We start from the raw sequence: 25,676 nt of genomic DNA, 5'->3' as shown, positions 1-25,676 counted from the left end.
ACACTCACGCACTAGAATATTTAAGTGTTTGAGATATAAACGGACTGCTGTGTGACGGGATTACAACGCCGACATTGTGAGCTGCGTGCCAGTTTTAACTGGATCGTGAGCTGCCGCAGAGGTTACCTCCAGAGTGGTGGGTGGTGCTGGCTGCTGCAGACGGCTACGGCGAGAGCGACATGGTGTACCGCTGGCCGGACACGGCGCGCGTCGTCACCGGCGACGTGGAGCTGGCCCAGTACGACCTCACCAACATCTCCACACAGCACGGGCTGCGCGTCATGCTGGGACAAGGTGAGCGCCCCCGTCTGCCCTGGCGCACTTGAGTACTTGTAAGCACTATTTTTGTCCTTTGAGTAATTACCACAGTCGTACAAAATTTTTGAAATGACAACTTTTCCGGCTTCTACTGTATGTTGAACATTGTTTACTAGCGAACCAGGCAATGCAATGCAATTGCTAAGTATGTATGTTAATTGGATATACATCCTAAACTCCTTCCCACTCCTCTCTGTCTTTCTCTTCTTCCCCCCTCACTTTGACCATCCCTTCCTTCTCCTTCCCCAGTCTCTCTCTGCAACACTTGCTTCCCCTTATCTCTGCCCAACTCCTGCTTCCCCTCGCTCTCCTTTTCCTACTCCCCTTCTCTCTGTCCATCTCCTCCTCTCCCTCTCTCCTCGTCCTTCCCCCTCTCTAAGTCCATTTCCTTCCCTCACCCTCTCTCTGTCCTTCTCCTTTTCTACCCTGTCTTTGACATTGAGCCTTATTTTTCGATATTGCATCAAAATCCTTATTGGGAATTGAAATTGTATAAAATGAGTGGGTAAATCGATTGGGATCATTGGTATATGGGGTATGAGAGAGACCTCTCCAGCTGCTGGATGTGTCAGGGCAGTAGCTTTTTTCACAGCAATTCGTATAGTTTTGATCTACGAATGGGTAGGGTTACAAACTTTCGGGCGGTTCAGATTACGTAGTAGTAGTCTAATCAATGAATGAAATGTATGATGAGATAAAAGAAATTATTCAGGTAGTGAAGGGAGACGAAAATTTAATAGTCATGGGTAACGGGAATTCGAGAGTAGGAAAAGGGTGAGAAACATAGTAGGTGAATATGGATTGGGGCTAAGAAATGAAAGAGGAAGTAGGTGAATATGGATTGGGGCTAAGAAATGAAAGAGGAAGCCGCCTGGTAGAAGTTTGCGCAGATCATAGCTAACACTTGGTTCAAGAATCATGAAAGAAGGTTGTATACATGGAAGAACCCTGGAGATACTAGAAGATATCAGATAGATTATATAATGGTAAGACAGAGATTTAGGAACCAGGTTTTAAATTGTAAGACATTTCCAGGGGCATATGTGGACTCTGACCACAATCTATTGGTTATGAACTGTAGATTAAAATTGAAGAAATTGCAAAAAGGTGGGAATTTAAGAAGATGGGATTTGGATAAACTGAAAGAACCAGAGGCTGTACACGGTTTCAGGGAGAGCATAAGGGAACAATTGACAGGAATGGGGGAAAGAAATACAGTAGAAGAAGAATGGGTTGCTTTGAGGGATGAAATAGTGAAGGCAGCAGAGGATCAAATAGGTAAAAAGACGAGGGCTAGTAGAAATCCTTGGGTAACAGAAGAAATATTGAATTTAATTGATGAAAGGAGAAAATATAAAAATGCAGTAAATGAAGCAGGCAAAAAGGAATACAAACGTCTCAAAAATGAGATCGACAGAAAGTGCAAAATGGCTAATCGGGGATGGCTAGAGTACAAGTGTAAGGATGTAGAGGCTTATCTCACTAGGGGAAAGATAGATACTGCCTACAGGAAAATAAAGAGATCTTTGGAGAAAAGAGAGCCACTTGTATGAATATCAATAGCTCAGATGGAAACCCAGTTCTAAGCAAAGAAGGTAAAACAGAAAGGTGGAAGGAGTATATAGAGGGTCTATACAAGGGCGATGTACTTGAAAACAATATTATGGAAATGGAAGAGAATGAAGATGAAATGGGAGATATAATACTTCGTGAAGAGATTGACAGGGCACTGTAAGATCTGAGTCGAAACAAGACCCCCGGAGTAGACAACATTCCATTAGAACTAATGACAGCCTTGTGAGAGCCAGTCCAGACAAAACTCTACCATCTGGTGAGCAAGATGTATAAGACAGGCGAAATTCCCTCAGACTTCAAGAAAAATACACTCCTGGAAATTGAAATAAGAACACGGTGAATTCATTGTCCCAGGAAGGGGAAACTTTATTGACACATTCCTGGGGTCAGATACATCACATGATCACACTGACAGAACCACAGGCACATAGACACAGGCAACAGAGCATGCACAATGTCGGCACTAGTACAGTGTATATCCACCTTTCGCAGCAATGCAGGCTGCTATTCTCCCATGGAGACGATCGTAGAGATGCTGGATGTAGTCCTGTGGAACGGCTTGCCATGCCATTTCCACCTGGCGCCTCAGTTGGACCAGCGTTCGTGCTGGACGTGCAGACCGCGTGAGACGACGCTTCATCCAGTCCCAAACATGCTCAATGGGGGACAGATCCGGAGATCTTGCTGGCCAGGGTAGTTGACTTACACCTTCTAGAGCACGTTGGGTGGCACGGGATACATGCGGACGTGCATTGTCCTGTTGGAACAGCAAGTTCCCTTGCCGGTCTAGGAATGGTAGAACGATGGGTTCGATGACGGTTTGGATGTACCGTGCACTATTCAGTGTCCCCTCGACGATCACCAGTGGTGTACGGCCAGTGTAGGAGATCGTTCCCCACACCATGATGCCGGGTGTTGGCCCTGTGTGCCTCGGTCGTATGCAGTCCTGATTGTGGCGCTCACCTGCACGGCGCCAAACACGCATACGACCATCATTGGCACCAAGGCAGAAGCGACTCTCATCGCTGAAGACGACACGTCTCCATTCGTCCCTCCATTAACGCCTGTCGCGACACCACTGGAGGCGGGCTGCACGATGTTGGGGCGTGAGCGGAAGACGGCCTAACGGTGTGCGGGACCGTAGCCCAGCTTCATGGAGACGGTTGCGAATGGTCCTCGCCGATACCCCAGGAGCAACAGTGTTCCTAATTTGCTGGGAAGTGGCGGTGCGGTCCCCTACGGCACTGCGTAGGATCCTATGGTCTTGGCGTGCATCCGTGCGTCGCTGCGGTCCGGTCCCAGGTCGACGGGCACGTGCACCTTCCGCCGACCACTGGCGACAACATCGATGTACTTTTGAGACCTCACGCCCCACGTGTTGAGCAATTCGGCGGTACGTCCACCCGGCCTCCCGCATGCACACTATACGCCCTCGCTCAAAGTCCGTCAACTGCACATACGGTTCACGTCCACGCTGTCGCGGCATGCTACCAGTGTTAAAAGACTGCGATGGAGCTCCGTATGCCACGGCAAACTGGCTGACACTGACGGCGGCGGTGCACAAATGCTGCGCAGCTAGCGCCATTCGACGGCCAACACCGCGGTTCCTGGTGTGTCCGCTGTGCCGTGCGTGTGATCATTGCTTGTACAGCCCTCTCGCAGTGTCCGGAGCAAGTATGGTGGGTCTGACACACCGGTGTCAATGTGTTCTTTTTTTCCATTTCCAGGAGTGTATAATAATTCCAATCCGAAAGAAAGCAGGTTTGACAGATGTGAAAATTACCGAACTATCAGTGTAATAAGTCACAGCTGCAAAATACAAACGCGAATTATTTACAGACCAATGGAAAAACTGATAGAAGCCGACCTCGGGGAAGATCAGTTTGGATTCCGTAGAAATGTTGGAACACGTGAGGCAATACTGACCGTACGACTTATCTTAGAAGAAAGATTAAGGAAAGGCACTACGTTTCTAGCATTTGTAGACTTAGAGAAAGCTTTTGACAATGTTGACTGGAATACTCTCTTTCAAATTCTGAAGGTGGCAGGGGTAAAATATAGGGAGCGAAAGGCTATTTACAATTTGTATAGAAACCAAATGGCAGTTATAAGAGTCGAGGGGCATGAAAGGGAAGCAGTGGTTGGGAAGGGAGTGAGACAGGGTTGTAGCCTCTCCCCGATATGATTCAGTCTGTATATTGAGCAAGCAGTAAAGGAAACAAAAGAAAAGTTCGGAGTAGATATTAAAATCCATGGAGAAGAAATAAAAACTTTGAGGTTCGCCGATGACATTGTAATTCTGACAGAGACAGCAAAGAACTAGGAAGAGCAGTTGAACGGAATGGACAGTGTCTTGAAAGCAGGGTATAGGATGAACATCAACAAAAGCAAAACGAGGATAATGGAATGTAGTCGAATTAAGTCGGGTGATGCTGAAGAAATTAGATTAGGAAATGAGACACTTACAGAAGTAAAGGAGTTTTGTTATTTGGGGAGCAAAATTGCTGATGGTGGTCGAAGTAGAGAGGATATAAAATGTAGACTGGCAATGGCAAGGAAAGCATTTCTGAAGAAGAGAAATTTGTTAACATGGAGTATTGATTTAAGTGCCAGGAAGTCGTTCCTGGAAGTATTTGTATGGAGAGCCATGTATGGAAGTGAAACGAGGACGATAAATAGTTTAGACAAGAAGAGAATAGAAGCTTTCGAAACGTGGTGCAACAGAAGAATGCTGAAGTTTATATGGGTAGATCACATAACTAATGAGGAGGTATTGAATAGAATTGGGGAGAAGAGGAGCTTGTGGCACAACTTGACTAGAAGAAGGGACCGGTTGGTAGGACATGTTCTGAGACATCGAGGGATCACCAATTTAGTATTGGATGGCAGCGTAGAGGGTAAAAATCGAAGAGGGAGACCAAGAGATGAATACACTAAGCAAATTCAGAAGGATGTAGGCTGCAGTAGGTACTGGGAGATGAAGAAGCTTGCACAGGATAGAGTAGCATGGAGAGTTGCATCAAACCAGTCTTAGGACTGAAGACCACAACAACAACAACAACAACAACAGTCTAATCAAAAGCCGATGAACCATAAATACAACTTTACTGTTCCCTGTAAAACTGACTACGAGTAAGAAAACAAAAGAGCACATTGTTGAGTATACGACCGCAGTTGAAACAGAGTGCGATAAAGAAAACGAAATCGCACATTTTCATAGCGCAGCAATTTTCTTTTCACGCAGCCGATTTTAACAGAAAACTCACTCATTTTCGTTTAAAATATCTGTAGTGTTTGTCCAACTGAATATTCATTACTGTATTGCGTAGAAATTTGAAATGAATTATAGTTAATAATAACTAATTACAGTTAGTAATAACTAACAATATTGTCCCATAATATACTGCATATTTATTTCAGTGTTATAATTTAAAAAACACACATATAGCCTATTTTCCTCCGAATGTTCATGAGAGTGTGATGTAGAAATCGGAAGTAAATTGGTCAAGTGCAGGGTGTAGTTATAATTAAACTTACACTGATTGAGTCAGTGTAGAGGGAAACTATTTACCATATGGGTACACAACTTGACAGGAATGATGTTCAGACTCTGCGCTGCAGGATTTGCTTTGCTAGTTGTGTTTGTGGCATAACTTGCCGTTAGGTGCCGGTACTGGTACGGTGACGGAGTGGTGAAACACGGGCATCAGTGCGCATTACAGTTGCATACAGTCAACATGGATTTGGACAAGGTGAGCAAGGCTACACTCGTAAAGCTGTTTTATCAGAACAGCAACAGTGCTGCTGCTCTTCGCGAGAATCGACACATTAAAGAAATACAAAGAGACCCTCTTTATGCACCGGGGTTGAAGGACATGATATGGAAGTTCGAATTAATTCGCGATTTGGGAATCGCTCCTGAGAGAGGCCGACGGCCAGTTTGCCACAAATTGTTGAAGAAGTTATTGGTTCCATGGCTGAGAATGATGGACGTAAAGTGCGCTGTTCAGGCTATATCACGACAGCTGAATATTCCACGGTCTACCGTTCGAAAAGTGCTGCGCACAGTTGTGAAATGTTATCTCTAATCTGGTTGCAGAGTGACGTGAATGCAAGTTGTGGTCACATTGAGGAACATTTATAACCTAAAGCGTAAACCTGGTATGCAATTAACAAATGTTACCATGTCATGTCTGAATTAAAATGTGGTCAGTCTGGTGATTCGACGTGTTGTGCTGTCATTCGCGAACAGCATTCCAGTGGGTGTTTTCCAACAGGATAACGCTCGCCCACATATTACTGTTGTAATCCTACGGGCTCTACAGATTGACGACATATTGCCCAGGCCTGCCCGATCACCAGACCTTGTCTAGAATCGAGAACATATGGGGCATCATCGGAAGACAACTCCAGCGTAACCCACAACCGGCATTAACCGTCCTTCTACTGACCGACCAAGTACAATACGCATGGTACTCCACCCAACATATTAACATCCGGCTCCTGTGCAACACAATGCATGCTCGTTTGCTTGCTTGCATTCAAGATTCTGGCGGTTATATCGGCTATTAATGCATAAGCATTTCCTATTTGCAGTGCCTTATCTCGTGCTTACAAAAATCTGTCACCTTGCAATGTCGATCGCTTACAAATGTTACCTAGACAAATGTATTCCAGAAATTTCATGACTCTACGTTAATTATTTTTTTGATGTTGCTATTTTATTCCGTCAGAGTATAACAAGATAGAATATATCAGGGATAGTCAATTTGTCTAGTGGTTAAAATACACTGCTATAGTAGTTAAAACTAACTGCGAGAAAGAAAATTAAACAACACAATTTCACAGCACTGCACGTCAGAGTAATTTCTTTCTCCAAGTTGGTTTTAACAGGAAACTTGTATTTTGTTGTTTCAAAACATATGTAGCATATGCCTGTTTGAATGTTTATTAGAGTATTGTGTAAAACTCTGAAGTCAGTTGGTCAAGAACTTTTTGTGGTTTATCCTAACAACATATCCCAATTATACATAGATATTTGCATACGATATACATAAAAATATAACCTTTGTCTTTTCATATGATTGCTAGAGTACCGGGTAAAAATTATAAGTAAACTGGCCTAGAATATTTCGAGATTTTTGCCAACAACGTTTGTACTTTATATCTATTAATAGCTTGGCAAGCGCTACTTTGCTCATGTAGACTGTATCGTCAGCACACACTTTTATTGTTTTTCTGTAATCGCGTTTTTGTGTTGCTCATAAATTGCAACATCTTATAAACTTTTGACGCTGATTAAGACCATAGAAGCATTGGCATTTACGACTGTACTTCCGACCAAAACTCGATTCTGGTAGCTGGAGACAGAGGTCTTCATTAATACTGCCTTCTGACTTCTTGTGGTGATAGAAACTTTCATCCTCTAACACATTTTTCTTTAGGAGTGAAACACCAATTTTCATAGATTTAGCTTTAGAAATATTGTAATATAACAAAATATTTTCATAAAATTTTTCATCCTTTATTGCACCTCTTTATGGATTGAATTTCTATAAACACTGAAATAATTTCCTTTTTCTTACAATAGAGGTCAAATACCAGTTGTCGTAGATGTAGGAGTTAAATGCTTCATTAGTATTTTAGTAATAATTTATTAAAAATCTTTCAGGCAATATTTTTCCCCCTTAGTGGTCGAAGTTTCAAATGTAACTATCGCCCATTTATTTCTCCCCAGCAGGGGTTGAATTTCCAAAATGCGTTTCTTTATTTCTAACTGAGAAACCAAATATCAATTTTGCAGTCCTAGCTTTAAAACTGTCTAAATAACGACATATTTTCAGAAAAACTTGCCTTCCCTATTTAATCCCCTAGGGGTGGATTTTCGAAAAATTCCTTCTTGAACACTGCCTAGGAAATATGTAGTTATTGGAATATTGTGTAAAAATTAGAAGTAAACCAATGGAGAACTTTTCGAGATATTTGCTAACATTGCCTCTTTATGCATTATATACCTATTTATATATCATATACACACATCAGAAAAGGTTTGCATCACCCCAGTTCCCAGAATTCCATTCCTACAGACAGACGTTCACTGTGGACATTGTATCACAGATACAGTCCATTTAACTGTTCAGAGATGTCACTAAACCCACCCAAAGATGTAAACATCCATGCATGAACAGCACCTATTAGACGGAGGGGGTCCGACAGCCGATCAGTTTCAGTCATTCCACAAGCAAGGAGGTACACGGCTCTATTTGTCTGTAGTTCAACCACGCCCAGAGGGTCAGTACCGCGGTTCGATCGCGTTAGCATTGTTACTTTGTGCCAGGAAGGGCTCTCAACAAGGGAAGTGCCCAGGCGTCTCGCAGAGAACCAAAGCGATGTTGTTCAGACATGGAGGAGATATAGAGAGGTAGGAACTGTCGATGACATGCCTCGCTCAAGCCGCCCAAGGGCTACTACTACAGTGGATGACCGCTACCTACGGATTATGGCTCGGAGAAAACCTGGCAGCAGCAACGCCACCATCTTGAATAATGCTTTTCGTGCAGCCACAGGACGCTGTGTTACGACTCAAACTGTGCGCAGTAGGATGCATGATGCGCAACTTCACTCCCGGCGTCCATGGCGAGGTCCATCATTGCAACCACGACACCATGCAGCGCGGTACAGATGGGTCCAACAACATGCCGAATGGACGGCTCAGGATTGGCATCACGTTCTCTTCACCGATGAGTGTCGCATATGCCTTCAACCAGACAATCGTCGGAGACGTGTTTGGAGGCAACCCGGTCAGGCTGAGGGCCTTAGACACACTGTCCAGCTAGTGCAGCAAGTTGGAGGTTTCCCGCTGTTTTGGGGTGACATTATGTTGTGCCGACGTACACCGTTGGTGGTCATGGAATGCGCCGTAACGGCAGTACGACACGTGAATGCCATCCTCCGACTGACAGTGCAACCATATTGGCAGCATATTGGCGAGGCATTCGTCTTCATGGACGACAATACGCGCCCCCATCGTGCACATCTTGTGAATCACTTCCTTCAGGATAACGACAACGCTCGACTAAAGTGGCCATCATGTTCTCCAGACATGAACCCTATCGAACATGCATGGGATAAATTGAAAAGGGGTGTTTATGGACGACGGGACCCACCAACCACTCTGAGGAATCTACGCCGAATCGCCGTTGAGAAGTGGGACAATCTGGAATAACAGGGCCTTGATGAACTTGTGGATAGTATGCCATAACGAATATAGGTTTGCATCAATGCAACAGGGCGTGCTACTGGTTATTGGAGGTACCGGTGTGTACAGGATTCTTGACCAGCACCTCTGAAGGTCTCGCTGTGTGGTGGTACAACATGCATTGTGTGGTTTTTATGAGCAATAAAAAGGGCGGAAATGATGTTTATGTTGATCTCTATTCCAATTTTCTGTACAGGTTCCGGAACTCTCGGAACCGAAGTGATACAAAACTTATTTTGATGTGTGTAGTTTCTCTCAACGTTCCTTATCAGATCGCCTGGTTCGCTAGGGTCGCCTACAGGCCTTAATCGTCTGTGCTGTGAAGTGTGTTGGCTATAGTTAGACCTTGCTGTTTGTGACACAGATTCAGCTATAAGTTAATGTATCGAAGTCCTCTTTTATTCTGTTATGGTAAACAATTTTGCTTCTTGCTTAGATTATTAAAAAAAACTGCTTTGTATCGTACACTTCATTAAATCTTAGTATCGAATAATTCATTCATTATAAAGCCGATTGAGTTACGTCTCAGGCTGTTACTGAACTGACAGGCCAGAGAAAACAGGTGTAGTGCGGAGACTCTTCACGTGCCTCCGCTTTTATGCAGGTCACTAAGTAGTGGATGCGTGTTTCAGTGAGACACTCGATGATAAAGGCGGTGTTCCACATGAAGAGGCACACGGGCTACTTCATCCTGCAGGTGTACGTCCCCTGCGGCCTCATCGTCTCCTGCTCCTGGGTCAGCTTCTGGATAGACCCGTCCGCCGTCCCAGCACGCATACAGCTAGGTAAGTGCTGCCTGCCGTCAGAAAAGTAGTCTCACCACTGCCGTACGTCCGACTTGTCGTCTGAGTAGTCGCCATTTTCCAAGGACGTCTGTCACGTAGACTGAACGTAATAAGTAATTAAAGCCTCCAGGAGCAGCCAATGTGCAAGGTGTTTCACGAATGATCGTGGTATTGCGCAGGAACCAGTACCGGAAAGAAAGGTTTCGATCACTACATACGCTCCGGCTCATTCCTCAGACTCCACCCGGTGGCGCACCGGTTTTAGACAGCCTTGCAGAGAAGTCTGCGAAAATATTTGCGTCAATTACAACTTCACACTGTTGTTCCAGCAGCATCTACTCACACAACTGTGCACAAACTCAGGCTGCGACCTTGAAATTTTTCTTGCGTCTCGTTCTGGGTTGTTCTGTGGCAACACGTACCCGCAGCCAGAATGTATGCACTCTTAGCAATGACCTCCCCCACACCCCTAAAATTTTCGCTATGAATTGCTCCTCAGGTTTACTCAGAGAGGCTTGCTAAAGTATCCAGATTAATCCTCAGTCTTGCTGCGTTATTACACCACTCCAAATTTCTTAAAAGACATCATAATCGCATTTGACTTGTTGTAAGGCGGGTGTCAGGTTGAGATTCATTGGGAGAGTCCTTAGAAAATGTAGTCCATCGACAAAGGAGGTGGCTTACAAAACACTCGTTCGATCTATATTTGAGTATTGCTCATCAGTGTGGGATCCGTACCAGGTGGGGTTGACAGAGGAGATAGAGAAGATCCAAAGAAGAGCTGCGCGTTTCGTCACAGAGTTATTTAGTAAGCGTGATAGCGTTACGGATATGTTTAGCAAACTAAAGTGGCAGACTCTGCAAGAGAGGCTCTCTGCAACGCGGTGTAGCTTGTTGTCCGGGTTTCGGGAGGGTGCGTTTCTGGATGAAGTATCGAATATATTGCTTCCCCCTACTTATACCTCTCGAGGAGATCACGAATGTAAAATTAGAGAGATTCGAGCGCGCACGGAGGCTTTCCGGCAGTCGTTCTTCCCGCGAACCATATGCGACTGGAACAGGAAAGGGAGGTAATGACAGTGGCACGTAAAGTGCCCTCCGCCACACACCGTTGGGTGGCTTGTGGAGTATAAATGTAGATGTAGATGTAGATGTAGACTGAATAAAATATTAATTGTCATAAGGCCATAAGGCCGAAATTGCAATAGTAACAATAAATATTTTATACAGTCATTGGCGACTATGATGTCTTTTAAGAAATATTATATGACTGTGAATAATGTTGATCAACGTAAGTTAGATTGGCGGGACTGGGTAGAAATTACCAATACTGTAATATCAGTAATAAATGCCTTTTAGCAATCACAGACGTCAGCAGGAATGTTTGCAAGATGGGCCAAGATTCAAAACTTGCCAGTTTTGTTGTAATGATTGAGTAAGTGTGAAAATGTGTCGTGCCTCCAAATGTAAACTAGTCAAGAATTACACAGTATTTATTATGTCCCAAAGGATTGACAGTTAATTACTAAGTCTTTTTTAGGTGGATTACTTTCATACCTAAATGGCAAGCTATTTGAGCCGCATATTCAAAGTAAATTTTTTACGTCATTAATACGAATATGACAGCTAGCCCTTTGATTCAACGACACGAAAAATCGACCTTATATAAAGAAAGCCAGAGTATACAACAAGCTGCGAAATAAAGCTAGAATATACTCGCAAAAATAAGTTACTCTTTTTCCATAATGTTATGATGACGCTGAAAATTTAGACTGACTAAGAAAATCTTGTTGGATATCAGCAAAATTGCCAGATACTCCTAGAAGTGGAGGAACACAGAATAAACTTCAAAAAAGGCTTATGCAACTTTGATGTCATCTATAACACTTTGTTTGCTTATAAAACTTCTCGTCTGTTCAAGGTAATCGATTTACTGTATTACTTTAATGACTATTTTTAGAGTCGACTGGCATAACTGAAGTTTAACAAAACGTGTTTTGAATGTAACAGTTACTTGGGATGTTAGGTAAAGTGCGACCGAGAGTCAATATACGAATCGATTAACTTAGAAGACTTCACAAAACCATCCTCAAATTGGCCAGCAGAATGAACTGAGGTAATTCTTGTATGTCGATTTCGTCACGCTACTGCGCTTTTAGCCCAACAGGAATGCAGAATTCGTAGTTCTGTAACTCCATATGGCGCTATGTAGCACCCGCAGATTTTGGGAGGTCATAGTCCTGGACATCACATTTTTTTCTTCCTTGTAATTTTCCACTTCTTTTTTCTAGAGCACAAAATGGTATTTTCTTTTTTTTCAATTGATGTGTTTGGAATTAAGCAAAACTGTACTGTTCTAGATTATAACATTTCTCTGTTCTTCCGAATGTATAATAGCTCTGTCACGTAAAAGTGAAAGTATGGTCTGAAAGTCACCATGAATTTTCTTTTTCCACATGTAAATCGTAAACGTTTGCTGTAATTCCATTGCGCATTAAGGGAAGTAGGTGTCCTTACGCAAATTAAAGACGGACGACTGGGACTTATACGGCTACCATTTAGTAGAAATCGTCGGCGGAATCCGCACGCCAGGAAGTGAGACCGGTTACTTCCTGGACCTCGTTAAGGTTATTTCGGTACGCTTTTCTAAAGGGTCGTGTCCATCTTGACTGTAGATCAGCGTTGAAACTGCTGCCACACTAACAAATCAGCCGTATAGTGACTGCCAAAGCTGCACTATACCTCATCGCGGTTGGTAACGTTAAATCTGCACTTTAGTTGAGTCGCCTACACTGATTGTTATAAATCCTAGAGAATTCTGTAATGAATAAATAGCCACTATCCAGATTCCAGGAGGGGGCAAGTGCCCCCTCTTGCCTTCCCCCTCCCTCACTCCACCCTCCTGCGGGTGCCAATGGTAGCAATTCTACTTTCAAAATAATCTCAGATCCAACGACTAGTGTGGAAAATGAACAATAACTACAACATCCTTGTCTGATCTCTAGCAACTCGAGTAGATGATCTACATAAATAAAGCATTATAGATTAAAGTAAGGATGGATAAAGACAAACAAATGCAGCTCACATTAAGCTTCCAAGTAATCAAGTTTATTGTCTTCTATTAGACGTCGCTCAAGTCCGTGTAGGTTTTATCAAATTCCATCTCCGACGGGTCAATGTGTAAGCGTACTGTTAACCTACTTTACGCAATATCTGATCATTTAAACAGCTCGCCAGTGGTTGTAATTTGATTTGAGCCATTGTCGCCAGAGCTGGTTATTGTCGCCAACAAGGACACGAGCAAATCAGCGTTGTGTTGAAAACGTGAGTGAGATGTCGGGAGGTGAGTTACTGATATAAATTGTGTCGCGCTCTGGTAGAACATTAGTGAACATACAACTGCATCACTCACGTCTTATTTTGCAGTGCACCAATTACAGGTACAGATAATGTGGTCAAGTATTATAATAAAAGCAGTATGACAAGGGATTAAAAATGGCTCGACATTTTGATAGAAGGCTTCGGCCCACCGTGTACCTGCTTGTCCACTAAATCACGACATTCTTCCAGAGCACTGGAAAATGGCTAAGCCGAACTCCATGCCCACGGACAGAAACATACTTTAAATTTCAGTATGCTTCCATTCCAATCGAATAACTTTACCGATCACCCTCACTCACTCACACCTTACTTCATAATCGCCACAATTTCACCCCTCAGTGACCATGATCCTCCATCACCAACGGCTGGTAAACGGCTCTCGGTCTCAAAGCAATACCTCCACCCTAGAGGGCACAAAATTTGTCGCCTACCGTCTGCAGGGCACTGTTCTTGGCCAACGCCTGCTCACGCTAGTAAAATTCTGGATGGTGCTGATTTACGTCAAGACTTTTCAAAATTTTCTTTCCAAGAGATGCTGGCAAACAAATGCCATCGGCGAATGTTACAAGCCCTTAAGCCAGCACAAAAGACCCCAATCGCAACCCGATCCATCCTACCCAGTGTAACGGTGTGAGCCAAAGGCAAGAGGGGTCATTGCCGTGAGAAAGGTACTTGCCGAAATATGCCCAGCGTCATCTTAGGCACTGAAGTCGGAATGTCTTTCAGTGACCATTGAGTTACGAAATCGAGGGATGTTTTGGCATGGATACATGACATTCCCGGCAGCTACATCACAAGAAATCCACCGTGACACCTATAAATACCGGCCATCTGACCAGGCTGCTCATCGAATCGATGTGTCATCGAACTGGTGTCCGCTGTAGTATGGTCTTCCACAGTGACTCGATCGCATTAAGTCAGTGGACGTTCAGTAGCGCCAGATGCCGGCAGTCAGACACAGTTTCAGTGTTTGTAGCCCAGAAACGCCTGTGGCCTCACAATAGGCCAGCCACCAGCCAGCCTCGCCTGCTGCCCCGTGCCAAGTCATTCCACAGCTGTGCTAGCTAGGCTAGCATCGCTGCCAACTATGCATACATCGCAAGGTCTCCTCGTTGCTGCGCTGAGCTAGACATAGGAAGAGCTGAGTCATCACTACACATCGTGCACCAACGTCCATGACGCCATCCACCCGTTTGATGTGGGCACAAGTCACCACTATACAATGGTCGAAAGTAAGTAAAGATTTCTGCTATCAACGAGCCGTATTTGACTCAACTCAACACGCCAACTTGCACCTTAGAACAACCGCACCCATTACACCAGGCTGCCAGGCTGGCTGCCAGTAGCTACGTCTTATAACAGTTAGAGTTGCACTCTACCAAAACTGTGATTCAACAGTTTTGCTACGCTACGTAAATGACCTACTAACTGGTAGAATTATCGGTAGTACTCGTAGCTTTGGTAGGGAAAGGAACATAAATGGGTGTGTAAGACAGAAACTAGGAGCTAACGACTTCTTTTGGTGTGTGTTTTTTTGTTTGTTTTTTTATTTATTTTTAATTTTTTTGTTTGGTTGGCTGTTTTGCACGTAATTAGAACCGCAAATAATTCAGCGTTAGTTCATTGCATATTTGATATCGTTACAGAATATAAATTACATTTTATAAGTAGAATAAAAATTAATTCATCATGTAATTTCTGCGCTGTTATGCAAACCAGAGCAATTACTTTTGATGCAAGTACAGTTTAGCGCACAGACAAAAATGCACATATATAATTATTTTTGTTATTTCATACTCAATATACAGGGTTATTACAAATGATTGAAGCGATTTCACAGCTCTACAATAACTTTATTATTTGAGATATTTTCACAATGCTTTGCACACACATGCAAAAACTCAAAAAGTTTTTTTAGGCATTCACAAATGTTCGATATGTGCCCCTTTAGTGATTCGGCAGACATCAAGCCGATAATCAAGTTCCTCCCTCACTCGGCGCAGCATGTCCACATCAATGAGTTCGAAAGCATCGTCGATGCCAGCTCGCAGTTCTGGCACGTTTCTTGGTAGAGAAGGTTTAAACACTGAATCTTTCACATAACCCCACAGAAAGAAATCGCATGGGGTTCAGTCGGGAGAGTGTGGAGGCCATGACATGAATTGCTGATCATGATCTTCACCACGACCGATCCATCGGTTTTACAATCTCCTGTTTAAGAAATGCCGAACATCATGATGGAAGTGCGGTGGAGCACCATCCTGTTGAAAGATGAAGTCGGCGCTGTCGGTCTCCAGTTGTGGCATGAGCCAATTTTCCACCATGTCCAGATACACGTGTCCTGTAACGTTTTTTTTTTTTTTTTTTTTTTTTTTTTTTTTTTTTTTTTTTTTTTTTTTTTTTTTTCGCACCGAGCGAGGTGGCGCAGTGGTTAGCACACTGGACTCGCGTTCGGGAGGACGACGGTTCAATCCCGTCTCCGGCCATCCTGATTTAGGTTTTCTGTGATTTCCCTAAATCGCTTCAGGCAAATGCCGGGATGGTTCCTTTGAAAGGGCACGGCCGATTTCCTTCCCCATCCTTCCCTAATCCGAGCTTGCGCTCCGTCTCTAATGACCTCGTTGTCGACGGGACGTTAAACACGAATATCCTCCTCCTCCTCCTCCTTTTTTTCGCAGAAGAAAAAGGGGCCGTAAACTTTAAACCGTGATATTGTACAAAACACGTTAACTTTTAGTGAACTGCGAATTTGATGCACGAATGCGTGAGGATTTTCTACCGCCCAGTTTCGCACATTGTGTCTGTTCACTTCACCATTAAGAAAAAAATGTTGCTTCATCACTGAAAACAAGTTTCGCACTGAACGCATCCTCTTCCATGAGCTGTTGCAACCGCGCCGAAAATTCAAAGCGTTTGACTTTGTCATCGGGTGTCATGGCTTGTAGGAATTGTAAACGGTAAGGCTTCTGCTTTAGCCTTTTCCGTAAGATTTTCCAAACCGTCGGCTGTGGTACGTTTAGCTCCCTGCTTGCTTTATTCGTCGACTTCCGCGGGCTACTCGTGAAACTTACCCGCACACGTTCAACCGTTTCTTCGCTCACTGCAGGCCGACCCGTTGATTTCCCCTTACAGACGCATCCAGAAGCTTTAAACTGCACATACCATCGCTGAATGAAATTAGCAGTTGGTGGATCTTTGTTGAACTTCGTCCTGAAGTGTCATTGCACTGTTATGACTGACTGATGTAAGTGCATTTCAAGCACGACATACGTTTTCTCGGCTCCTGTCGCCATTTTGTCTCACTGCGCTCTCGAGCGCTCTGGCGGCAGAAACCTGAAGTGCGGCTTCAGCCGAACAAAACTTTATGAGTTTTTCTACGTGTCTGTAGTGTGTCGTGACCATATGTCAATGAATGGAGCTACAGTGAATTTATGAAATCGCTTCAATCATTTGTAATAGCCCTGTAATGTTCTTCATCATGCTCAAAGGCTAGAGTTTCCTATTATTATTGATAAATGCAAAAGTTGTTTATGAATAACGGAAACATGTTTTATAAAAGTTCGACGAAATATTAAAGTAATGTTTGATGTTTTTTTTGTTTTGCAGTTTCTTTTTATTTTACATATTGTTGAGGACATTGCGTTCTACAGTGATAAATATGCATTGTTTTCTTTGTTTTTACTACAATATCCCTCTATTTGACGTTACAAATCAACAATTTTCAAGTAAAATCTCAATTTTGCTGTAAATACTGTTTATTCTTAAGTAACCGACAGAAGGATAACTGTGTAGAACAAAAATGTTATGTAGGTTACCCAGCCCTTTATATATCTTCACTCAGTTTCTAGACAGTTCACAGCTTCCGGTTTTTAGGAGAATCTAGTGAGACACTGGTCGAATATACAAAGAACGCGATCGTTGTGAGGTACCACGTGATAAGTGTGCAACACACGTAATGTACAGCTAAAGCGGATACTGTAGCATACGGTAGCTTTACATCTCTCACAACGTTACAATGTAGCTGCAGCCCATGGACTGACCAATTCAGATATTGTTGCTCGACATCGGTACAACTGGCGATTACACCCTGTGCGTGATGCAGATGTTGCTACTGAAATAAGTTTTTTCTGATGAAAGATGGGTGCTTTCATCGGCAAACGTGAACGCGCAGAACAGTCGATGTTGGAGTACTCAGTTTTATCAGCAGTTACGTCAAGAACCTCTGTATGATTTTAAAACAAGAGATTTGTGATCGATTATTATTTATGAGTTATTGGACCAATCTTTCTCCACCAAAGTATCATTTTAATAGGCATATGAAAAATATATAGCAACCTTTTTACAAAGAACTAACAACTAAAGGAAACATCTACTGTTGTTTAATGCACGACAGTGCAAGAGCACACACTATTAAGAAGCCACTTTTTGTCATAGACACACTGGTGGTGGTGCTCTTGTACTTCAGTTACTTGCTTTCAGTTTCAGTTTAAGTTTGAGTTTGTGCACATTTCGGTGAGAGTAAACGGTACTGAAGAGCAGTTGAAGTGTTAAATGGGGCAATGGTGTTCTTTGACGTCTTTCCAAGGCCTCTACTTTCTCGACCAGTCTTTTCTCCACTAAAACCGACATGTAAACTGATTTCTGACGTCTGATGAACGGTCTGGAGCGTATGCAGAGATCGCCGCCTGCCTCCCTGATATTCGTTCCCTCGCAACGCCCAACACAGCATTATGTCGTACCCGAAACGCTGTGTTCTACAGGTAACTATTTGCTTGTTTCCTCTGCTTTGTGTTGTGTTTCTATATTCCGTTCCGCAGTTCATTAAATATTGGCACAGTCTAATGGTAGAAAAAAAAATACTAAGCCTGGCACTAAAAGCTCCATCTTTTTTTCCCAAAAGCACACTTAGTATTCCATGCAGTTCCTCTTTATATCACTGCATTTTTTCCCAAGCAGTGACTTCCATACTAGAAGTATGATTTCGAAATGTTTGTGAAATACCACTCTATGGTTGCTGTAACCTCAAAATGTGTTTCAGCCACCAATTCCTTTAGATGTGTCGATTTAATGGAAGTTACAGGGGACCAAATCTGATGAATACGGTATAGGTTTGAACATTTCGTTCTTAAAATCCTCTTTCTGGCACGGTTAAAACAACTTTGTGGCCAAGTGGGACGTCGTAGTGAAGCAACCGAGCATTCTCGTCGCCTAGTCGTTTTTAGTTGGTTCAGTAGATATTTTTCAGCAATACCGGGGTACTGTTTTCCCCTTTACAAATTACACTACTGGCCATTAAAATAGCTATACCACGAAGATGACGTGATACAGACGCGAAATTTAATCGACAGGAAGAAGACGCTGTGATATGCAAATGATTAGCTTTTCAGAGCATTCACACAAGGTTGGCGCCAGTGGCGACACCTGCAACGTGCCGACATGAGGAAAGTTTCTAACCGATTTCTCAGACACAAACAGCAGTTGACCGGCATTGCCTTGTGAAACGTTGTTGTGATGCCTCGTGTAAGGAGGAGAAATGCATACCATCACGTTTCCGACTTTGATAAAGGTCGGATTGTAGCCTATCGCGAATGCGGTTTATCGTATCGCGACGTTGCTGCTCGCGTTGGTCGAGATCCAATGACTGTTAGCAGAATATGGAATCGGAGAGTTAATGAGGGTAATACGGAACGCCGTGCTGGATCCCACCGGTTTCGTATTACTAGCAGTCGAGATGACAAGCATCTTATCCGCATGGCTGTAACGGATCGTGCAGCCTCGTCTAGATTCCTGAGTCAACAGATGGGAACGTTTGCAAGACAACAACCACCTGCACGAACAGTTCGACGACGTTTGCAGCAGCATGGACTACCAGCTCGGAAACCATGGCTGCGGTTACCCTTGACGCTGCATCACAGACAGGAGCGCCTGCGATGGTGTACTCAACGACGAGCCTGAGTGCACGAATGGCGAAAACGTCATTTTTTCGGATGAATCCAGCTTCTGTTTACAGCATCATGATGGTCGCATCCGTGATTGGCGACATCGCGGTGAACGCACATTGGAAGCGTCTATTCGTCATCACCATACTGGCGTTTCACCCGGCGTGATGGTATGGGGTACCATTGGTTACACGTCTCGGTCACCTCTTGTTCGCATTGACGGCACTTTGAACAGTGGACGTTACATTTCAGATGTGTTGCGACCCGTGGCTCTACCTTTCATTCGATCCCTGCGAAACCTTACATTTCAGCAGGATAATGCACGGCCGCATGTTGCAGATCCTGTACGGGCCTTTCTCGATACAGAAAATGTTCGACTGCTGCCCTGGCCAGCACATTTGAAACGTCCCCTTTGAATAATTGTACACGACTGTGCTTAAACTGACACACAATATTTTTTAGCGCAACGCAATCTGACTTTCAATAATCCCTACAAAAGAATAGCCCTGACTAACATTAACCTATACCTTTCACAAATCACTTACCTCACAAAAATCTTCGTTACTCGAACTACTGCAATACGGCGAGCGCCACTACTGCCAGCTAAATAAAAGATTCAAACTACTGAAGGCACTAACTACTGATAGGCATGGTTAGCAAATGAACGATTTTAATAGAGAACAAACAATGTATTTACCTTAATAGTCATAATATATATAGCAGTTCATGACATCCATTCTGTATTCAAAAATCCGCCATCTCATTTCCCACATCCACCACTGCTGGCGGCTCACCTCCAACTGCGCAACGATACACACTGTTCACACCCAGCTGCCGCTGTCCAACACTACAATTGCAGACAACAATGCAAACCAGCCACAGACTGCACACAGCACAGCCAGTGATTTTCATACAGAGCGCTACGTAACGTTGCCAATACAAAAACATAAACAGCCTACTTACATAGCCCCCATGCTCCCCACAAAAAATTTTACAAATTGTTTTGGGCAGTGGCCAATAATGATTTGATAAAATTTTTCTTAATTACAATAACAAAGATATCAAATGCACACACTTATTAATACAATGTTGGTCAAAAGCTAAAATTTTCTCACAGTCCATAAAGATAGTCCTGATCATTCATCACAGTAAAACTGCCGTTTCTTTTCTCAAAGTCTGAGTAGTAAAAGACAATGCACACGGAAGTAGTGGATTTCCATGCAGTCTTGAAGAAGTAGTGTTGCCCTTCCAACGAAAAGACAGTGCTGACTCTTGACATGCAGACAGGTAATGGGTCACAACAGAGCAAACCCTCCGCAGAGTCAGTCGAAGTTTTGAAGAATATTGGTAGGTAGGTCATCACAGAGTAGACCCACTGTAGTCCTGGTAGAGATTACGGTATTGGTGGGCCACCAGAGGTGCAGACCCACTGCAGTCGTTGTAGAGATAATGGTATTGGTGGGTCATTATAGATGCAGACCCACTGTAGTCCTTGTAGAGATGGCCATCAGCCATCTGTTGTGACTGTGCAGGTGCACAATCACCACTGAAGAGTTTTGCGGATAATATAGCAAGTCCATAACCACCACTTGTGCACTCACAAAGTTTTTGGAATTGTCCTTAGAACCAGCAATGCTGTTATCCAGTCCCTTGCTGAATTATTAACACATGTGCAAACACTAACAGTCCCTACTTCTCACATATTGTCCGTATACTATGACCAACACAAACGTGTGCAGTGAAATGAATGCTCACAAGTTACTTAATTTGATGAACTGGTGTCAATTACATTTGAAATTTATGACATGAGAATACAATTACAAAGGTACAGAAAACATCATTAAACACCATAATAACACACATAACATTTGTAGTAATACAGGCTTTACAAAAGAATCGAAATAACATATACATCAGTGTTACAGGAATTATGACATAAGTACATACATAAAAGATCAGAATAACTTTCGAAACATCAACTTCACACATGAGCAACAAAACAGAACAGAATACATAATGTCTAAACATCTTTACAAAGAAAATAACATATTATCAGAAAAATTCTACAACATAACTCTTATTAGCTAAACACATAAAGACAGGAAAAACACAAATATACAAGAGTACACAAACACATGGGGGGATAGCACAATGGAAAGGATAGGGTTCGTTTTCAGTGTAACATTTGGTACTGCAGTCCAACCCAAAACTTCATTCCATATATCGTCCCTCTTATTTCAACATTTGCTCCAGCCAAAAAAAAAAAAAAACCTATCCAAGCAAGCTTTCTGTATTCTGTTCACATCCTCTTTCAAAAATAGTTTTTCTCCACTGTGCACAACTTTTTCTCCACTGTGCACAACTTTTTTTTTTGGCCAAACTATTTTCTTATAGCTTCTTAATGCATTTCTTCCAATTCATCATAGTTAGTTTCTTATATAGTCTACCCCCTCTTAAGCTAACTTAAATCTACTGAGCTCAGCCGGCCGCGGTGGTCTAGCGGTTCTAGGCGCTCAGTCCGGAACCGCAGGACTGCTACGGTCGCAGGTTCGAATCCTGCCCCGGGCATGGATGTGTGTGATGTCCTTAGGTTAGTTAGGTTTAATTAGTTCTAAGTTCTAGGCGACTGATGACCTCAGAAGTTAAGTCGCATAGTGCTCAGAGCCATTTACTGAGCTCAGATATATATACCAAGGGACGAGGCAATGCAGCAGCACATAACAAATTAATACAAACAGCAAGGACAAAAAAAATGCAAATTGGCAAAGTAAGCAACAATAGTACAACTAATATAAGGCAATGGGCAGCAAACAAGAAAAATAAATCAGTAGTAAACTGGCTTAGCAGAGTAACACAAAGTCAAATTCAGTAACACTATGCCTGGCAAACAGCAGCAGCAAATGCAATAACTTATATCTAAACATGACATAGCTCAAGCAGAAAAAATATTACATTAAAGACAATAATGCAGACAAGGGAAATGTATATTCACATCTTAATGACTATGTAATTAAAGTGGTGCACCACAAGAAGTTATTCTACCAAAAAAATTACCAAGTAGTTGAAAAGAAAATTCCGTATGCAATTCCTGTGAAGGGAAAGGTCTTTTTATGCTCCTTCGTTTTTTTGAATAGATCATAAAATTATTTACTGGATCTGTAGGCATAAAATATTTATATTAGTACATCTACAAAATTTTATTTTAACCATTGGTGCAATGCAGCAAGGAACTAGATATTAAACAAAATAGGCAAAGCAAGGTGTGAAACAACATTCACTAGCCATATGGCATTTCATAATGCAGTATCCAATCTTTCAACTAGCAAGACAATAGACATGAAATGTTTCTCATCATTTCATTTCAGTAAATATCATAAATTAAGAACTCTGCAGTGTAATCATGTTTTCAAGTTTGAGGGTGTCGTATTTATGATGCTTTCTGCAAAGGAATGTCAATAGCGAGGATAATGGCCTCCCTTTTTTTTCCCCCTGTGCCTCTGAAAAGGCAAACACTAATGGCTTGTTCTCCAGGCGTCTGACACAGCTGGGTGCCCACAACGCATTCCATGCAGGTGGTCACTTAACTTTCTTACAGAAATATTTACGACAGCAGTTTCTGCTACAGTGACAGTCTCATATAAAAATATTTCACAGGTCAAGAATTTGCATTGCAAATGCGTAGAAACAAAATCCTATGAATATGACATTGTCCAAAAAATTTTCGTCGGTATTGTAATACATTCACGCATTTACATACATTTCATAAGTCTTAAAGTACGATTCTTGGTTTCCAACATCCTTTTCATAAATCAGAGTCCCTAACCACTACTCCTTATTCCTTACCTTACTACACATATACATATTTGTCGACACTTCTTCAATATTTCATCTTAATATATATGTAGCATAATCAAATTCCTCATATAACATCGGCTTAGTGATCATAAACATACCTCAACAGCATAATACACATAGTCATCGTAATAATAACATCATAACACCTCAGTCAACTCTCAAAATCGTCGTAGCTTCCTCCAATAATTTCAAAACCTAAAAAAATTCTCTGCTCATGTCAAAAGTGTCATCTGCCTCAAATGTACTTTAAAAATCGTGATCCCATACCAAATATATCATTCAAAGCTCTCATAATATCACAATGGGTCCAAAAAAATATGAACAGTTCACAAAGTACAGACAAAATACAATTTCGTAAGTGTGAAGTTATCCAACGGTGTAATTACGTAAACATCTGTCACTGCTGTAGTAAAAAAGTTTGTCTCTCTCAGTTAAATGATCAGATAGCTGTGTAATTTGTGTTAGAGAAATATGGTACCGATGTGTAAAGTTGTATAAGCAAATACCATATTAGCTAGGGCTCCTTGTGCTTGCCAAACACATGGTACACAAAGTAAGTGTGTACCCTCCTGAGGATTAATGTAATTATACCCTCAGGTGTTACAGATTACAGCAATGGAATGAAATGTATCACGGAAAACCTTTGTATCATTGTACTGCAAATATCTTTAAAAATAAATGTTTTAAGTACAAAATTAATCACTCAAATACGTGTACTGTAGCGCTAAACTGTGGGTCTTGTTGTAAGATAATCTCTGTGGAAGTGTCGTATTTATCGTCCTCCGAAAGCTAAGTTCTGCAAAAGTCATTGTACTTACCTCATGATAAACAAAAGTGAAATGCTTTGCGTATGGATATCTTAGTTATTACGCTTATTGCCGTGGTGATGAAAGTACTGTGCTGTAACGTATTGTTGTGCTACGGAAAAGGCAGTCTCATTGTAGCTATACCACAAAAGTTACTACTAAAACATGTTTTACTTTACAGAAGAATTCAGAAAAACTGTGCAGATATAAAACAGATACACCGCAAAAGCAACATTGTAAATTGTCACTCATTAGCAGCATCGTGATAAAATCGTGTAGCTGTCACATAAACTAACCACTGTTTCATCTGGCATTTCACAGAAAGCACCTCAAATCCAGAATCCACTCTCACGCAAACCAAAATGTTGCATGAAAATCTCTTTAGCAGTGCCAGTATATGTTCCAAGCATGTGAGCCTCATAGTCGTATGCAATCGTGCAACTAACAAGCAAGAATGTACAAACAACAACATTGCGTCGTCCATTCACTATAACAACGCATTCGTAATTTCTGTTTAAATAAGTTCTCTTGGTTCTTGACTGGATATTTAACTTCAAACACTGTTGCATGTTAACAGATACTAAGTCTGACAAAGCATACTGGTAATGTAAAGTGAAAAATTTTATAGCAAAGACTAAATTAAAAAACAGTTTATCTCTCAATAAACGGTTTTACATGTGAAATGTGGTGTAAACCTTTGCTCTTCTCAGTACGCAGAGTTTCAACTTGAATGCAATTATCATGCGGTATTCGTCCGTAAAGAATACTGGAATTTTTCTCAAGGTTAGCGTCTATGTTATTTTTCTCTGAGCCAGCGGGCGGCACGTGGCTGCCTGCGGTGTGAGTCATTGTCTGTTTCTTTGTTGGCGCGCGTCGTTACTGGGATTAGGAGACCTAACTTCTTCAAATTCACGTTGTCGAAAGTGCCCTGCTCTGTTTGAATCCCGCCAGTTCTGATGCAATTCAGGTCTGTCGTTACGATTATCTCGTCTGTCGTCATGTCGGTAGATTTCATAATTTCTTTCTTGTCGGTCATGTGGTGGAGAATTTCTTCCTGAATCATAACTGCACGCTGGACTGTTGTGTCTGAAGTTATTCTGTCTCCCTTGATAATAATTGTTTTGGTTCCCATATTGTCTGTTTCTAAGGTAACCTCTGTCATATTCATTACTATGGAAATGCGATCTTTCTCTGTAACTATTATTACTCTGCCAGTGGTTGTCATATGGGTGGTGTCTGTTTTAGTCACGATTTGCGTTGTAAGAATAGACTTGTGTCCAGTTATTGTTTCTGTCGTCACGGAATTGTGACAGATGTGACCTGTAGTGATTGTTTTCCTGTTTTCGCATCCCGCGACTGTCTGTGTCAATTTCTAATTCTTGTAAGAGTCCTTGAAAAGCTTCAATGTCGTATTTGCAACGCCCTGCTAAAATAATATATCGTAAATGCTCAGGCAGTTTGATTAAGCAAATGCGGATGAGTTCTGAGGGGCTGTATGGGTTTGACAGGTACTTATTCTTGTGCAACATGTCTTCAAAATATTTCACAAGACTGGAAAATTCAGATTGTTCGAAATGTTTCATCATTATGATGCCATGTTTTACTCGGTCTTGTGTGGCTTGAGACCAATATGCAGAGAGGAAGGCATGATAAAATTCTCCTTCACTGTGACAATCGTGAATGACCGATCGCATTCTTACAGCTGGTTCATTCTCTAAATAGCCACACATAAATTCTAATCTGTGCTCTAATGACCAGT

At 42.2% G+C, this 25,676-nt stretch overlaps 1 protein-coding gene across 1 annotated transcript in view; it reads left to right on the top strand.

The window, feature by feature from the left end:
- The window catches only part of LOC126175379 (uncharacterized), a 195,003-nt gene that overhangs the window by 149,727 nt on the left and 19,600 nt on the right, over positions 1-25,676 (top strand). Inside the window, exons 5-6 of the mRNA XM_049922150.1 lie at positions 160-294; positions 9,784-9,936. Coding sequence (XP_049778107.1) covers positions 160-294; positions 9,784-9,936 — 288 coding nt within the window. The remainder of the gene's footprint in view (positions 1-159; positions 295-9,783; positions 9,937-25,676) is intronic.

This window comes from Schistocerca cancellata, chromosome 3, assembly GCF_023864275.1.
Source record: "Schistocerca cancellata isolate TAMUIC-IGC-003103 chromosome 3, iqSchCanc2.1, whole genome shotgun sequence".
In the NCBI taxonomy this organism is placed as follows: Eukaryota; Metazoa; Arthropoda; class Insecta; order Orthoptera; family Acrididae; genus Schistocerca; species Schistocerca cancellata.
Note: the sequence above shows the minus strand (reverse complement) of the source record. Positions and strands in the feature narration are given on the sequence as shown.